At 43.1% G+C, this 14,536-nt stretch overlaps 1 protein-coding gene across 2 annotated transcripts in view; it reads left to right on the plus strand.

Moving 5' to 3' along the window:
• The window catches only part of LOC135705234 (suppression of tumorigenicity 18 protein-like), a 78,813-nt gene that overhangs the window by 23,113 nt on the left and 41,164 nt on the right, over positions 1-14,536 (plus strand). The window contains exon 2 of one of the 2 annotated variants that reach the window (XM_065226844.1): positions 1,796-2,361. In XM_065226844.1, coding sequence (XP_065082916.1) covers positions 1,860-2,361 — 502 coding nt within the window. In that variant the 5' untranslated portion in view covers positions 1,796-1,859. Of the gene's footprint in view, positions 1-1,778; positions 2,362-14,536 lie in introns of those variants that run through there. The other variant, XM_065226843.1, reaches the window with a different exon arrangement.

The raw sequence follows: 14,536 nt of genomic DNA on the forward strand, positions 1-14,536 counted from the left end.
TTTGTGAAATCGCTGGTAGAAAGTCACACCAAAACTGCTTGACAAAGTGGTCAATTGCTTCAAAGAAGACTCAGTTGGTAGCCGAAAAAATGCTCGCATAGGAAGTGTAAAAATCCAAGAGCAAGAAGAAAGCTAAAGCATTCAGTCCTCATACATTCATGTCCAGAATCCATTAATTTCCATTACCCATACAAATTGAAGAGGGTAGCACACGCACAAATACGCATAATTAATCAATTCCCCATTTCCGACCGAGGAACATCACAAGTGCTTCACACTCACTCTTCCTGTCAAACTGAAAGTACCTACAGGCACAAGAATCCCTCGAACCAGGTTTCAAATCTTTAAAACCAACAACTTTGTCCAGATGAAATGTGCGTACACGCATACGAGCAAAGGGTTGTATCCAAATCGAAGGGTACCGAGGGTTAAGATCTAATTTTCGTCATACTAAGCACAAGCCGAATTTCAACTCTCTTTTTCGAACTAGTTTGAACACAAAAATTAATGTTTTTTTTATAAAAGATGATTTCAAATTCATTTAAATTGGATTTAAAATCTAACTCTACTTCTTGATTCTATTTCAGTCATACGAGCTTCAACTTCGTCCAAATACAGTGAATGCACTTCGGCATACGAACGAAGGCATACGAAATGGGTTCGCTAGCAGCGTTTCTTTTATTTTTGAAAAAAATGGCTGTCAATATTCATACTCTGCCTTCTTATACATACATTGTTTTGTACTTTTTGATGCAAACTTTCCTTTCAAGTCAAAACCATTGATATATTTGATGCTTCTGCTCCATTTGACGGAAATAGGTGCTTATGCCGAAGAAGTTCCCTATCCTATCTAGTGTCGACATTAAAATCACCTCCACCTTCCAGCGGACCCTTCCCGACTTTTCCTAATCAACACGCAGACATCACTGCACCATCTCTGCCGACCTGCACACGTCGTCTACTCATACGCATCCGATGAACCACCACCAACCATTACGTATCGAAGGTAAAAACACCCTCCGCCGCATCAACCAGCCAGCAGCGACGCAGAGCGGGCAGGCATCGATTTCTTTTGTTTTTACCCTTTCAAATTTGATTATTATCATAATAATGCGTATAATTTCTTCGAAACCCGACCGCTGCTCCGCTCACAGAACCTTAAATGAAGGAAAAAACGAAGGGTTAAAAGGGGATTAGAACATCGGTAAGGTACCCATCTACTATGAAAGTGTATGCAAAGGAAACCCTCCGTCGGCACACATGTGATGCCGTCGGTCGGTGGTTTGCTACCATTTGAGTATGGTCAGGAACCATCCGGGCTTGGATAGTAGTGGTCCCGTAGGGATTCTTGATTTCTGCAGGAACAAAAAAAAAACGAACTGGAAGCGGTTGGCTTTTGTTTGCTCGGGATGCGAAGCTGCGCTGCCCATTTCGAGGAGGAGTTCAATTTAACAGCGTCGCCCTCGACAACAACAACATGAGACAGTTCGGCGTAAATGTCATTATCGTTCGGTAGAGATTTTAATGGGGTGTGGAAATGGCGGGATGAAGAGGGTATCAACATGGGCTTAAAGTCGGTCGTTGCTATAGTGTGGAGGGTAAAAATCGATTTTTGGGGTTTTAAGAATTAAAACTCAGTTTTTGGTGAGGGCGTGGGGGTGGAGTTCTGCAATGGAAAGTTTGAATTAATGGATCTGGAATTGGGCGGGTTGATTCGTGGGATTAGCTGGGTGATGGGAAGTTTATTAATCGATTCTTAGAATTCTTAAAGAGTTTTTCCTCCTTTAATTTCCAGATCAACTGTCGAAAGTCTGCTGGAAATGTAGGACGTCGCAGATTGCCAGCATCAACCGTCTGATATGCACCACCGGTCTGAGGTGCAGATCCGAGACGACCCACGATCCGCCGGTGCTGAAGATCTTCGTTCTCGTATGGATTGTTCGCCGGTGTCGCTGAGCAAAAGACAACCTCCGGCATCCGTTTCTGTTATGCGAAGAGAGTCCACCGTTGTTTCCGTATCGACCGTCAGCAGCAGCACAAGTCGCAGTTCCTCCGATCCTCGTCAACAGTCTTTCCATCATCGCCAGCCATCGTCGGCGGTCAGTTCCAGTCACCGTTCGGGAGCAGCGCACAGCAGTAGAAGACCGAGTCCGGGAAGTGAGAGTGCAGTCAGCTCATCGACGACCACCGGTGGTAATCTACGAAGTGGTCAATCGGCACTAGGCAGTGGAACGTCGACGACGTCTTCGTACACAGCAGCTGTCAATTTGGACCGAGCCGCAGTACTTTTGAGACACGGAACGAGTTCCTCGTCGACGTCATCGTCATCGGTTGGAACTGCGTTGCCCTCGGGGTTGAAAGGTAAGTTCGAGAAAGCATGACTTTGTCCTTTTCACTTTTTGGCTTTGTCCACCGAAGATGATCTTGAAAAAAAGGAAAAAATGAGTTAGGATCAGGGCTTGAACAAGGAACGCATTCTGCCTGTGACTGCATGAACTTATACATTATTCGCATTCATCATTCGCAGTGATCGGCATTCACTTGATGAAAAAACAGTCACACTGAACGGGATCTAAAAACAGTCAGATTTCATTTCTACGTTACATTGTGCTTTGTGCAGTTGCTTTGCAGATGCCGATTTTTAAATTCATTCCTTCTGCTCTGGTCAAGTTGATTGCCAACTCCGGGAGCTGTAAATTCAGATGGAAGCATTTCGCACACACATTATTTTCCTTTCCAATGTGAGATCGCAGCGCTTGGAATATATACGTATGATACGATTCATCTCGATGATATCTTTTTTCTATATCGGCAGTCATATTAGCGCGGGTTGAGCGTTGGAAAACAGCGATCCACGACGCGGATTTCGCGTAAATGAAGGACTCCCGCACGATTAGGCAAACAATTAAACTTGTCAAATACCACACAATATGAGTATTTTTGGAACCGGTGTGACATGTAGATGCAGGAAATGGATGTTCGACGACATTTTAGAATTCAACATGGCGACCTATGTTTGCTATAAAACTGTGAAAACTCGTCAAACTTTATGCAATATGGGTATTTCCGGAACCTGTGCGGAATGCAGATGCCAGAAATGTATGTTCGACGCCATTTTGGAATCCAAGATGGCGACTTCGGATATTCTAGAATACTATGAATACTGGACAAATACCATACAATATTGATATTTCCGGAACCGGTGTGGAATGTAGATGCCAGAAATGGATGTTCGATACCATTTTTAAATCCAAGATGGCGACTTCCGATATGCTAGAACTCTATAAATACTCGTCAAATGCCATACAATATGGATATTTCAGGAACCGGTGTGGAATGTAGATGCCAGAAATGGATGTTCGACGCCATTTTGGAATACAAGTTAACGACTTCCGATGTACTAGAATAATTTGAATCTGCAAATACCATACAATATGGATATTTCCGGAAATAGCGTAACTTGTAGAAGTCGGAAATGGATGTTTCATACCGTTTTAGAACTCAAGAAATCTATGAAAATATTAATATTTACGGAGCTAACGTGACTAAACTCGTCAAATGTCATGCAATGATGACATATAAGAACTCGGCATGACATTAATAAGCCAAACAATATGCAAACATCTACTCTACTGCGGTTTTTATTTATCTGCTTGTTATAAATAATTCTGAATTTTAACTATCGCGTAAAATCTCTTTTCGATTAATTTTGAGCTATACTTGGCATAAACAGTGGAATCGTTTACAAACTTGAATACAATATTGCTAATTTATGCAATATTGCGCTTAAATTTACACGAAATATCGCGTAAAATTATGCCAAATCTAGCGTTAATTTTATGTGCGCTATATCTCGCAGAAATTTAAATGAATTTTTCAAACGGTGTAGTCAGTCAGTTTGATCGAACGTGATGTGTTTTGCAGGTCCAATCCAACGTATCCGGTAAGAAAAAAGAACCCAACACAAAGTTCGTCTCACTAATCCCGGGCTTATGGTGCAGGAACCAAAAAGTAGGTGAAGCGAGACAACGTACACACTATACCAAAAAGTCATGTAAATTTCCGTGCCCTGAGACTGACACATGCAAGTGGCCCAAATGATATAAGAATCAGTTGAAAGAAACGAGAAAATAAATTCAATCAATCGTAATTTTCTTCGAGTTGCGTACGTTTCTGTTTGGGAACACTTAATTTTACATGACATGTTTGTTTACGTTCGATAATTTCCGTCATAGATGGATTACGTCTCGTGTAAAAATAGTTATTTTTAAGTGTGTAGTTTTCATTTACTTGTGTGGAATTTGTATGGCATTTTCCACTACACACTTAGAAAAATTCATGTACAGGGTGATTCAGAATAACTGTCACCGATTTCACAAATATGGAATTCTCAATGGGTAAAATGGGTATATGTTCAAGTATTTTTGTTTTAAAGTGTGTACAAATATCAGCTTGTTTTAATAGTAGGATTTGAAATTTCATTCGTTTTCGATTTCAAGCAGCCATGGACGGGAAAATGAAGCATGTCATAAATCTGTATAATTTTGTGTGTTATCTTTTAGAAACTGAAATCTCTTCGAAAGAATTAAACATTTATTTTTCACATCGTTAAAGAGGTAAAAAGCGACCATGCGTGGAAAATCTGTCCAATATCAGAGCTTAGACGCATCGCCAGGACTCCAAAATGGCTGGAACTAAAACGTGTGTGCAAGCTGTGGTTCATTTTCGAGACAAATGTGGCTGGTAATTTAAAGTAAAGCGAGAGAGATTTGAATTAAAGTATGCTTAGTTGAATGTTATATATGTAGTATATCTGGAATATACTGATATCAAAAAATCATGCAAGCGTTCAATCGTTATGATAATTTTTAAAAGTGACAGTTATTCCGAATCACCCTGTAAATTTAGGTGCCCTGAGACTGGCATATACGAGCATCAATTTTGACATAAAATTGAGTCATAATAGACGCAAAGTTCAGCTCAATTCAACGTACTTTTCGTTGAGTAATGAACTTTTAAGCCTCGGAGCACTTAATTTTACATGACATTTGGGCAGGTTTCGCCGCTGAGGTATTTTGCAGGACATTATCAAAAAGTGATGACCGGGTCATAGAACTTGTTATCAATTTGATATTTTACTTTGCTCGGGATTATGATTACATAGATCGCTACGGAATAGTTTCAAAACTGGTCATACAATTCCGGAGATACGGCCGGAACAAGTTCTTAATGTCTCAGGGAAAATAACCAGCTTATGAGTAAGTTCAAAACCCATCACAATAAATTACATCAGAATTCAAAAACAAGTTCAATAACAATGATATCTAGTACCCTGAACCAGATTTGCTGAATCCGGATATGTTCCGGGTTGCACCGGGGAAGTGGCCAGATTTGACTTTTTTAATATCAATCATGTGCCACATCAAATGACGTGAGAATTTTTAAATAATATCATTGGTAGTCATATTGAGTGTAAATAGGGTCAGACCATAAGTGAATAAATTGGGATTTTTCCTATACATATAAGCAAGTTTGGTCTCTTAATATCCATTAAAATATAAACTACAGTAATGACCTGATTATATCAGGTTATTATCTGGTCGAGATAAAAACCGTTTACTTGACTTTGTGTATAGGGCACTGTGGAAAGCACCTGCGGCTGTTGCGCAAGGTGTTAAAAACTGGATTGGTCAATTTAATCGGCGATGGTCAAAAACCGACATTAAGGATCGGTTTTTCAAGAAAAATGCAGAGTGGCTTGAAAGCATATTCGAGGTAAGGATCCCTGGGCGTGCTTAATTTTAGAAAGCAGCAAAAATTAACAAAGCAACGTTTTTAATACGATACCGCCGAACATTAAAAAAATTAACAGTTCGGAAAAATTGTACCTGTTTTGCGAAGAGCTAAATTTTCAAAAAACAACGGATTCCAAACCAATTTAAATTGAACTTGAATGAAAAGCAAGACATACTACTGATGAAATCTGTTTTTGTTCATGTTACTAAATAATCAATAGCATCAACCGCGATTAGAAGAAGATTTGTCTTTGATATGGGTCCGGAAGCTGCAATAACGGCAATATGGCCCGCCGTTTATTGGCAGAACCCGGAAAGTTTGCAAAAATCATCGGCGTACACAAGGACCTGGTGGAAAATCTGCGGCTCATCAGTTGCCTGGCGCTTTCTTCTAGAGTATTGGATCCTACCAAACTTATGGAGTTGTATAACACTCTCTTGAAAAGCAGATTTTCAATGAATTCCCATACCTAATGAAACTGCCGCCATCCATACATGCATCTAGCAAATTCCATTGAAAAATTGGTAAGCTTAGATTTAATAGTATATCGAATCACAATCATAAATGTTTTGTTTTCTTTTCCTTCAATTGAAACATCCAGCCTTATACCATGAACTTTGTTGACGAGCAGTCCGGTGAACGTTGCCATAAGGTTTATAAATTCATTCGGCCACATCTTGCTCGGAAAACGTCTCTGGAAGAAAATTTGACCGACATGATGACCGAAGCTTTGACTAGGTCTGACCCAAAGCTTGCCTCATCGTGAACTCATCGAGGAAAGTGACGAAGAAGATGATGACTTAACGAGGAGAGCGATGAAGAAGACATTTGAATGTTCCGTTGGATAAGTACACACACACACACACACGTGGCTCGCGCATACACACACACACACACACACACACACACACACACACACACACACACACACACACACACACACACACACACACACACACACACACACACACACACACACACACACACACACACACACACACACACACACACACACACACACACACACACACACACACACACACACACACACACACACACACACACACACACACACACACACACACACACACACACACACACACACACACACAAAGAAGAATACATGAACATACAGTAGCACTAACATATTTATTTCAAATGCTCACTAGCGCCATCTAGCGAGAGAATTCCGGATTGATCCTTGACCTCCTTATCAACTTTGCCGAAGAAATCATCCGTCTAAAAAGTCAGGATCTTGAGATACAGCAGTACAAACATATTAACTTCAAATGCTCACTAGCGCCACCTAGCGGGGGAATTCTGAATTTTTCTGTCCATCATCCAATAGTCCTTGACCTCCTTATCAACTTTGCCGAAGAAATCATCCGTCTAAATAGTCAGGATCTTGAGATACAGCAGCACAAACATATACACATCGAATGCTCACTAGCGCCGCCTAGCGGAAGAATTACGAATTTTTCTGTCCATCATCATACAGTCCTTGACCTCTTGATCAATTTTGCTCAAGAAATCATCCGTCTATATCATCGGTATCTTGAGATACAGCATTCAAATCATGCAAAATAACAATGCAATTTTAGGGCAAAACTGTGAAAAACCCCAACTTACCCTATCGTGCCCAAGATGAAACCCACTCCAATCGATTTCTGAGACTTTTTTCTATAATAATGACTATTTTTTAGTCTCTTGTTCCAGCGAGCACCGAAGTTATTGAATTTTAACACATTGTTTCGATTTTGTCCCCAGTGTGCAATGGTTGCTGCCGAGTAAACAGACGATCGGGTGACACACATTGAGAGTGGTCTGCTTCTGTCGACAGCCGAGTGAACACTGAATTGTTATTGTTAATATTCGCATATTTTTTAGGGGTACGAATTAAGGCCCAAGCGCAATGACAGCGGAAGCGGAACGGCAGCGGCAGCGGAAAAGCCCGATCTGGGTAAGCCCACTTGGCGGATTGAAAACTAGTTATAATCAAATCGACTTCGGTTAGGCATCTTGATGTCGTTTCCGTTCCGCTTCCGCCCACATTACGTTTAGGCCTTTTCTCATATCATTGAGCTCGATGGCTGTATGACTGATCTCTTTCTGTTTAAAACTAATAGAAAGTCGGACACCTAGTAAATCGTATAAGGGAAGTACACCAGTATTGATCGTAGGTTTCTATTTTGGCCACACATCAGAAAACCGATTAAATTACAATATTCGTGCATTTTGTGGTCATATACACAGTTGAATATGATTTGTACCAACAAACTGAACGCAACTGATCATCTCAAAATTGTAAACAACGTGAAATATCGTCAAAAGGTGGCCAAAATAGGAACATGGCCAATACTGATGCGTTTATCCTATTCAAAAAACATCGGTTCGAAAGTCCGAAATTGGCGAATCAAAGCAAATCCAAAACTGGTCATGCGACACCTAGTTTTAAGATCCGCAATTACAAAATTGATGATGTACTAAAAAAATGTCATGCAATTTGACAGATATCAAAGCGTCATTACCATTTTCACCCACTCGACATCTGTGAGTCAATCGCACTTTCATGTTTCGAGAAAGCCTTCTTAAGACGGCCTACCGATAACTACCGATAAAAGTTTTGAGAACCTACCGATAGTGAAAAAAATAATCTGGCCACCCTGAATTAAAAACATTACATGATATATAATGTAAACGTATATGATATGTGACGCTCCATTTATGTGCATCATATTGAACAGAAATTAACACTACTTTTTTTTTTTGTTGCGAAGGAATCCGTTTTGGACTGAGAAAGGGACGCCCCTCTGGAGGGTGTCCCAACTAGCAATGGGCGATCTTGGATCGAAACACAAAAGATCGATTCTTTTGGTTCGATTAATCGATCTCAAATACGACAAAAATCGAGTGGATCGATCCTTTTTATTCGATTTTTGTTTCGATCCAAATTTGCTTTAATAATTTAATATTAATTTTGTTGTCTTCACCTTTGCACGTCACTTCCCTTGAACATGGATTCTGCAAACAGACAGTTCAGTAGGCAAGAACGAGAAAGAGAAAATTTGGGGCTCCAGAGACGATTATAGAGTTTTTTGACGTTAAATTGCCTTTCTCTATGTAGCATACATGGATGAACGGACGGTTTGTTTTCCCACTAATCTGTTTCCCTCTTGCTCACGCTCATTCGATTTAAATGGTGTAGTAGTGTGCAAAGACTAAACATCAAACATCGTCTCTCTGTGCTGCTCTCGTAAAGTACTTCGTATTCTCTTCCACTTGTGTATTTCACATCATTTAATACGAATAAAACAAACATTCTAATCAGGGCCCAACAAAGTCACTTTCAATCGAAAATCGTCAAGCGACGACGAAGCTGTCAACCATCACTTTCAATTGAAAGTCATTCTGTCTTCTCTTCGAGCAGATCCCCTTCAACATCAACAGAACCATTTTTAATCAGTTTTCATCCCAAGTAACATTTTAAGTTTTATGAAATACTACAAAGCTACTATAAAACAACATTCATAAAACCCTGGTCAAGACTGCTTTGCCATTGATGCATCCTCCAGAACCTCATTGATGCTAGAATCTGACTAGTTGGCCCACCCTGGAGAAGGTTCTAAAAGGTGTATTTTCCAAGCTCTTCAAGATTGATTTACTGCAAAATGGTTGTACGATAAACGCATTGAAATCCATTTCAAAACCGTATTTAAGCTACAATAAATACTATTTGGCAACAATTAAAAGGATTATCCGAGCCATTTACCCTAGCCACTAGCTAAGTTCACTAGAAAAACAACAATCAAGATAAACAAGGATTCATAAATACCATCCGATCTTATCAAAATAATTACAATAAAAACTGATCGTATAAAAATCCTGCAGAATTTCCAAAAATTATAAAATAGTTCTCATGAAGTGGCCTAGTTTTACGTGCCATGTAAAATTTGATGTGAAATGTATGTGAAAACATCGAAAAACTTGAGTCCACCCACGGAAAACATCGATTTTATTTATTACTTTACATTAAGAAAATAAAATATATTCTTCCGATCGATCATTAAGCTTAGCCGAGATTTTTGTTTCCCATGATTTTTGCATTATAAATATTTCTCATTGCTAAATTAACTAAAATAAAGTTATATCCAAGGAAATATAGATTGAAAATCGAAGATTGTAAAAAACAAACAAAATAATTGCAATATGGCGGAGGCATAAAGGTTGTTTTAATGGGCCATTTGTGACAAAATTATTTTGCTTTCGAGAAATCCTTAACAAATTCATATGGGTTTGAATTGGCTTCTATGAAGAAAACTTGTAGAATGTATTGTATGCATCTAAAGCCATTTTGCTTGATCCCAATCCGTTCAGATTTAAGGCAGCATTAATGGCGGCAATGTTGCCTACAAAATGTTAAACGTCAAAGTTTGTTTATCTTTCGATAGTTGCGCAGTGCGAATCAGTGTTCTTCCAGGCGATTCTCTCCCGATGGCTTGGAAGCAGTTACTCAGAAAGTGTTCACAACATTTCGCATTTTGGACAGCTGTAACCTCGATCATTCCCGAAAAGATCCCCTTCTTCCGAACGATGCAGGAATGTACGGTTGAATGATTTTTTTTTCCAAGTGATGACCCTTTCGCCGAATAAAACCGCAGAGCTCTTTCCACGACGCTGGATACGAGTTGGTGAGCCAGAGCTTATTGAAAAGCTCCAGCATCCGTAGCTGGCCTGGCGTTGGTAACCTCTTGAGTAAAGGGTACCCGATTTCGTCGGGACCCGCCGACTTTCCGTTGCTGCAGCGGAGGGCATGCTGCAATTCCTGCCAGGAGAATGCCTGGTTGATGTTCGAGTTTCCAGCGTCAGAAGAAACAGAAAAACTTGCAATGGATGACGTCTTCGTATTTCTCGATGGCTGCGAGATCGGCAAAGTACGAGCCGAGTTCGTCCGCTACAATTGCAGGGTCAGAAACTGCTTCACCGTTAATCTGTACGTGGAGCGGTTTCATGCGCCGTTTCCCACTAAGGGCGTTGACTTGCTTCCATAAGTCGGCCGAAGACTGTGACAAATTCATTCCTTCCAGAAAGTTCGTCCAGCTGGTTCATTTGGCGACACGGATTTCTTGCCGGCATTGATTGTGCGACTCATGGTAGTGACGGAGAGCGTCCTCGCGATCGGGATGTCCGATAGGAAGGCGCTTTACACGGCGAAGTGCTTTACGCCGGGCTTTAACGGCTTTCCTCGTATCTTCATTCCACCAGCGTAGCGCTTTTCGCCCCGGAACGCTGCTGGTCTTTGGGATGGTTGCTGTTGCTGCTTCGTATACCACTTCTGAAAAGTCTTCAATGCTGTTCGGATTACGCTGTAGTAACAAGGACTGAAAGGCTTCACCATAGCTATCCCAGTCCGCTTGTTCATAGCGCCATCGGGGCCTCCGTGTTGTTATCGGGAAGATGGCGGTCGAAATTTGAACTTTGATGGGGTAGTGGTCACTACCATAGAGATCAGTGTTCGCGCTCCACTGAGTTTTTCCGGCAAAGCAGCGGCTGACAGCAGAGACGTCGATGGCAGAAGTATGCCGCCCGTTAAAGTACGTGGGCACACCGTCATTCAGAATCACCATGTCTTCCTTCCCGAAAATGTGTGTTGGGTGTTACCCTGGTCGAACACCTCGAGGGTCGGAGCGGGGGCAGCCCCAGCTTGGGTGGTGCCCGTTCAGATGCCCAACCAGAATGCGCGGTTCCGGTAGTTTAGCTATGGCTTCGCTGAGTTGATCGTGCAGGTTTGGCAGCCGTCCGCATGGCAGGTATGCACATGCGACGGAGATGTTCGCCGGTGCCGCCAGCTGGACACCAAGTATGGGAAGCTCGGAGTCCATATCGACAACCTGGAAGGGTATCGTCTTCAAAACCCCGATGGCCACGGAGTACCGGAAGTTGTTTCCCCGTTTAGCTGTCCACGTATACTTACCGCCTAGAGAGCGGTTCATTTGGTCTGTTGTCGCTTTGTTAGTTTCCTGGAGTGCAATGACCCAGGGTCAAAGTGGCTCTAGATCACCAATGTGGTTCAGGAACCCGTTAATGTTCCACTGCAGGATGAAGTTTACTGGCTTAGGCAAGGTAGGAGTGGGGTACGAGCGCGCTGTGATTGTGGAGCTAGTGTCATCGCGACGGTGACTGCCACTCTGGTCGACGGGTAGATCTATATCGTAGGTGTCCGATCCATCGTGATAGTCGGAGCCAGCTGACAGATTGATGTTGTATGCTGAATGAAACAGAGCCCCACCAAGGGCAGGTGTAGAAGTTCCACCCACCCAGGACAGGGATGACCCAACAGAGAGAGAAGAGGTATTACATGATGGCGTACTGGGTTTGGCAGCTTCGGTCGTTGTTGTAGCAGCGTGTTCGAGTCCCTCGAAGTCCTTCGGAGAATGGGTCGATGAGCCCTTGTCCGTCCCGATACTTGAAGCAGACTTGACTCCCTCGTCGTCCATAGGGGGATGAGCGTTTCCGCCCTTGTGCGTCCCTCTTCCAGATATCCCCCGGCGAAGGGGAGTTATCGTCAGTTCCGGTGTGGAAATGGCGTCCGCACCGACGGGGCCCCAACTACCGGGGGCTATCGCTGGGCTCTTCTTTGGTTTCTTCGTCCGCGGGCCGCAGAGGTGATCCGGCAGTTCCGGTGGGGTTATGACGTCCGCACTGCCGGTGCCCTGCGTGCCCGAAGCACTCGTTAATTCGACTGGTTGGCTCGGGCGCCGAGGGGTGTCCGAAGATTCCGGTTGGGGTATAGCTTCCGGTTCAACGGTGCCCCGGCTACCCGAGGCCAAAAACAGACACGGTTGACCGTGGCTGGCAGTTGATGGAGGTGTTGAGGTGACCATTAGAGTTGTCAAGGTGAATAGAGAGGGTCGAGGTGCCGTTGAAAGTAGTCAGCGTATAACTTACTACTTACACTTTTCTTTCATTTGTGTGGCTTTTTCCGGAGAGGCTGGCGAAGTACGGGCGAGAGTCGATCTTTGGATTTTGGGAGCTTGGGCTATGCGAGGGGGGTGACCAGGAGGTTGAGGGCTGTTCAATGGATGTAGCGGGAGTCGATGGCATGGGGGTTTCTTGTTTGCGGCTGGTTTTTAGGTGTGGGCTGTTTTCTGGCGTGATGGTGGCATCGCTGCTGGATCCCGACGAGATCGAGCCATCACTCAAGACGGTGATGGAATCGTCTGCTCTCTCGGGAGCTTTCTGCGACACGGTTGAACTTTCTCCGGGGTGGTCCGCGAAGGTAATGACGGGGCTGAAGGTAGGACGACGGTCGGCTCGAGGAGGTCCTTGTGGGGGTCTGTATGGTAGATTCCAGCTGCTGTACTTTCTGTTGCGTCTGTATCATGACGGTCATCATGGTCTGGACCATGGACTCGAAATGTTTGGCTTGTCTCTTCATCATCGCCTTAATCGCGTTCAAAGACGGATTGACTGAGGCTAAGCTAACTGCGGCGGCAGCGGCAGTGTTTCCAGAACCATTCAACTGGAGTGCGGCTTGCAGCTGGGCGATAATAGTGTCCTTTTCTTTGACCGTGTTCGCCAACTCATCGATTTTCCGACGTTTTGCGTGCTTGCGTTTGTGACATTGGCAAAGGAGTTGCCTCCGTTGCCTTGTTCGTACATTTTCCTTGCGTCTGGATACGAAAGATCTCTGTCCACCTTGATGCGTTGTATTTCATTCTCCCGTTTATAACTCGGGCAGGAGCGATTAGACAGTCCGTGGTTGTCTGCTTTGCAGCTACTGCAGAAAGGTTTTTGGGGACAGGGACGGTCATTGGCGATCGAGTGATCGGGTGTCAGACGACTGTAGAGCACGATGCTTACGTTGTTTGGCATTTTTCTCACGTTTCAACTTTCGCAGCAGTGGCGTACTCCAGGCAGGCGAAAATGGACGTCTAGTGGGTGGAACATTCCTCTGCAACCACTGTTGAATAATAGAGCAGAAGTTTGAAGCCATTTCTTTAACATCCTCACAATTCAGACAAGCCTAGTCAATCGTAAAAAGGTGCCGTAGTCAATCTTGCCAATCATTGCGGATCATCAATCTGGTACCTGGCTTGAACGAGAAGAAACATTTCCAGCGGAGGATGGTGCAAATCTATAGGCAACAATGCAACAGCAGCCTCATTTACGGTTACCCCACAGTTGGTCGAACAAAACACTATATCAAGCGTTCGATCAGAATGGTTACGAATACAGATAGCTTGATACAAATTCAAAAAATCCATTCCATCAATCATAGCAGCACTTACTGGAGGTACAGTTGACGTTGCAGCCAGAAACACCTCACCGTCTGCATTCTGCAACCACTGTAGGCGGGGCTGGTCGTAATCACTACATATCAGCACCTGGTCATCAAACGAAGCGCTGTCACACAGTTCACGAACGGAGGCCACATGTACACAGCACCAATCAGCAAACGATTACGACCAATAACAGCATCAACAAACACCTGTTCCAATCTTTCACCGTGGCGCGTCTGAACTTGAGTACAACGGTAACGGTGATGGACTGCAATCAGTATACCTCCGAAGCTCGATTTATCACTGTTCCTGCGGCAGCGATCACAGCGAAATACGGTGAACGATGATCCGAAAATTTGCAGAGAATCGATGCAGTCATTTAATCCAGTCTCTGTCAGTATGATGACGTCGTAATTGCACTCCATAACAGCCAAAAGCAAGTCGTCAATTTTAGTCCTAAC

Source organism: Ochlerotatus camptorhynchus, unplaced genomic scaffold (assembly GCF_037179485.1).
Source record: "Ochlerotatus camptorhynchus isolate MF236.1 unplaced genomic scaffold, CSIRO-AGI_Acam_v1.1 ptg000262l, whole genome shotgun sequence".
Classification (NCBI taxonomy): Eukaryota; Metazoa; Arthropoda; class Insecta; order Diptera; family Culicidae; genus Ochlerotatus; species Ochlerotatus camptorhynchus.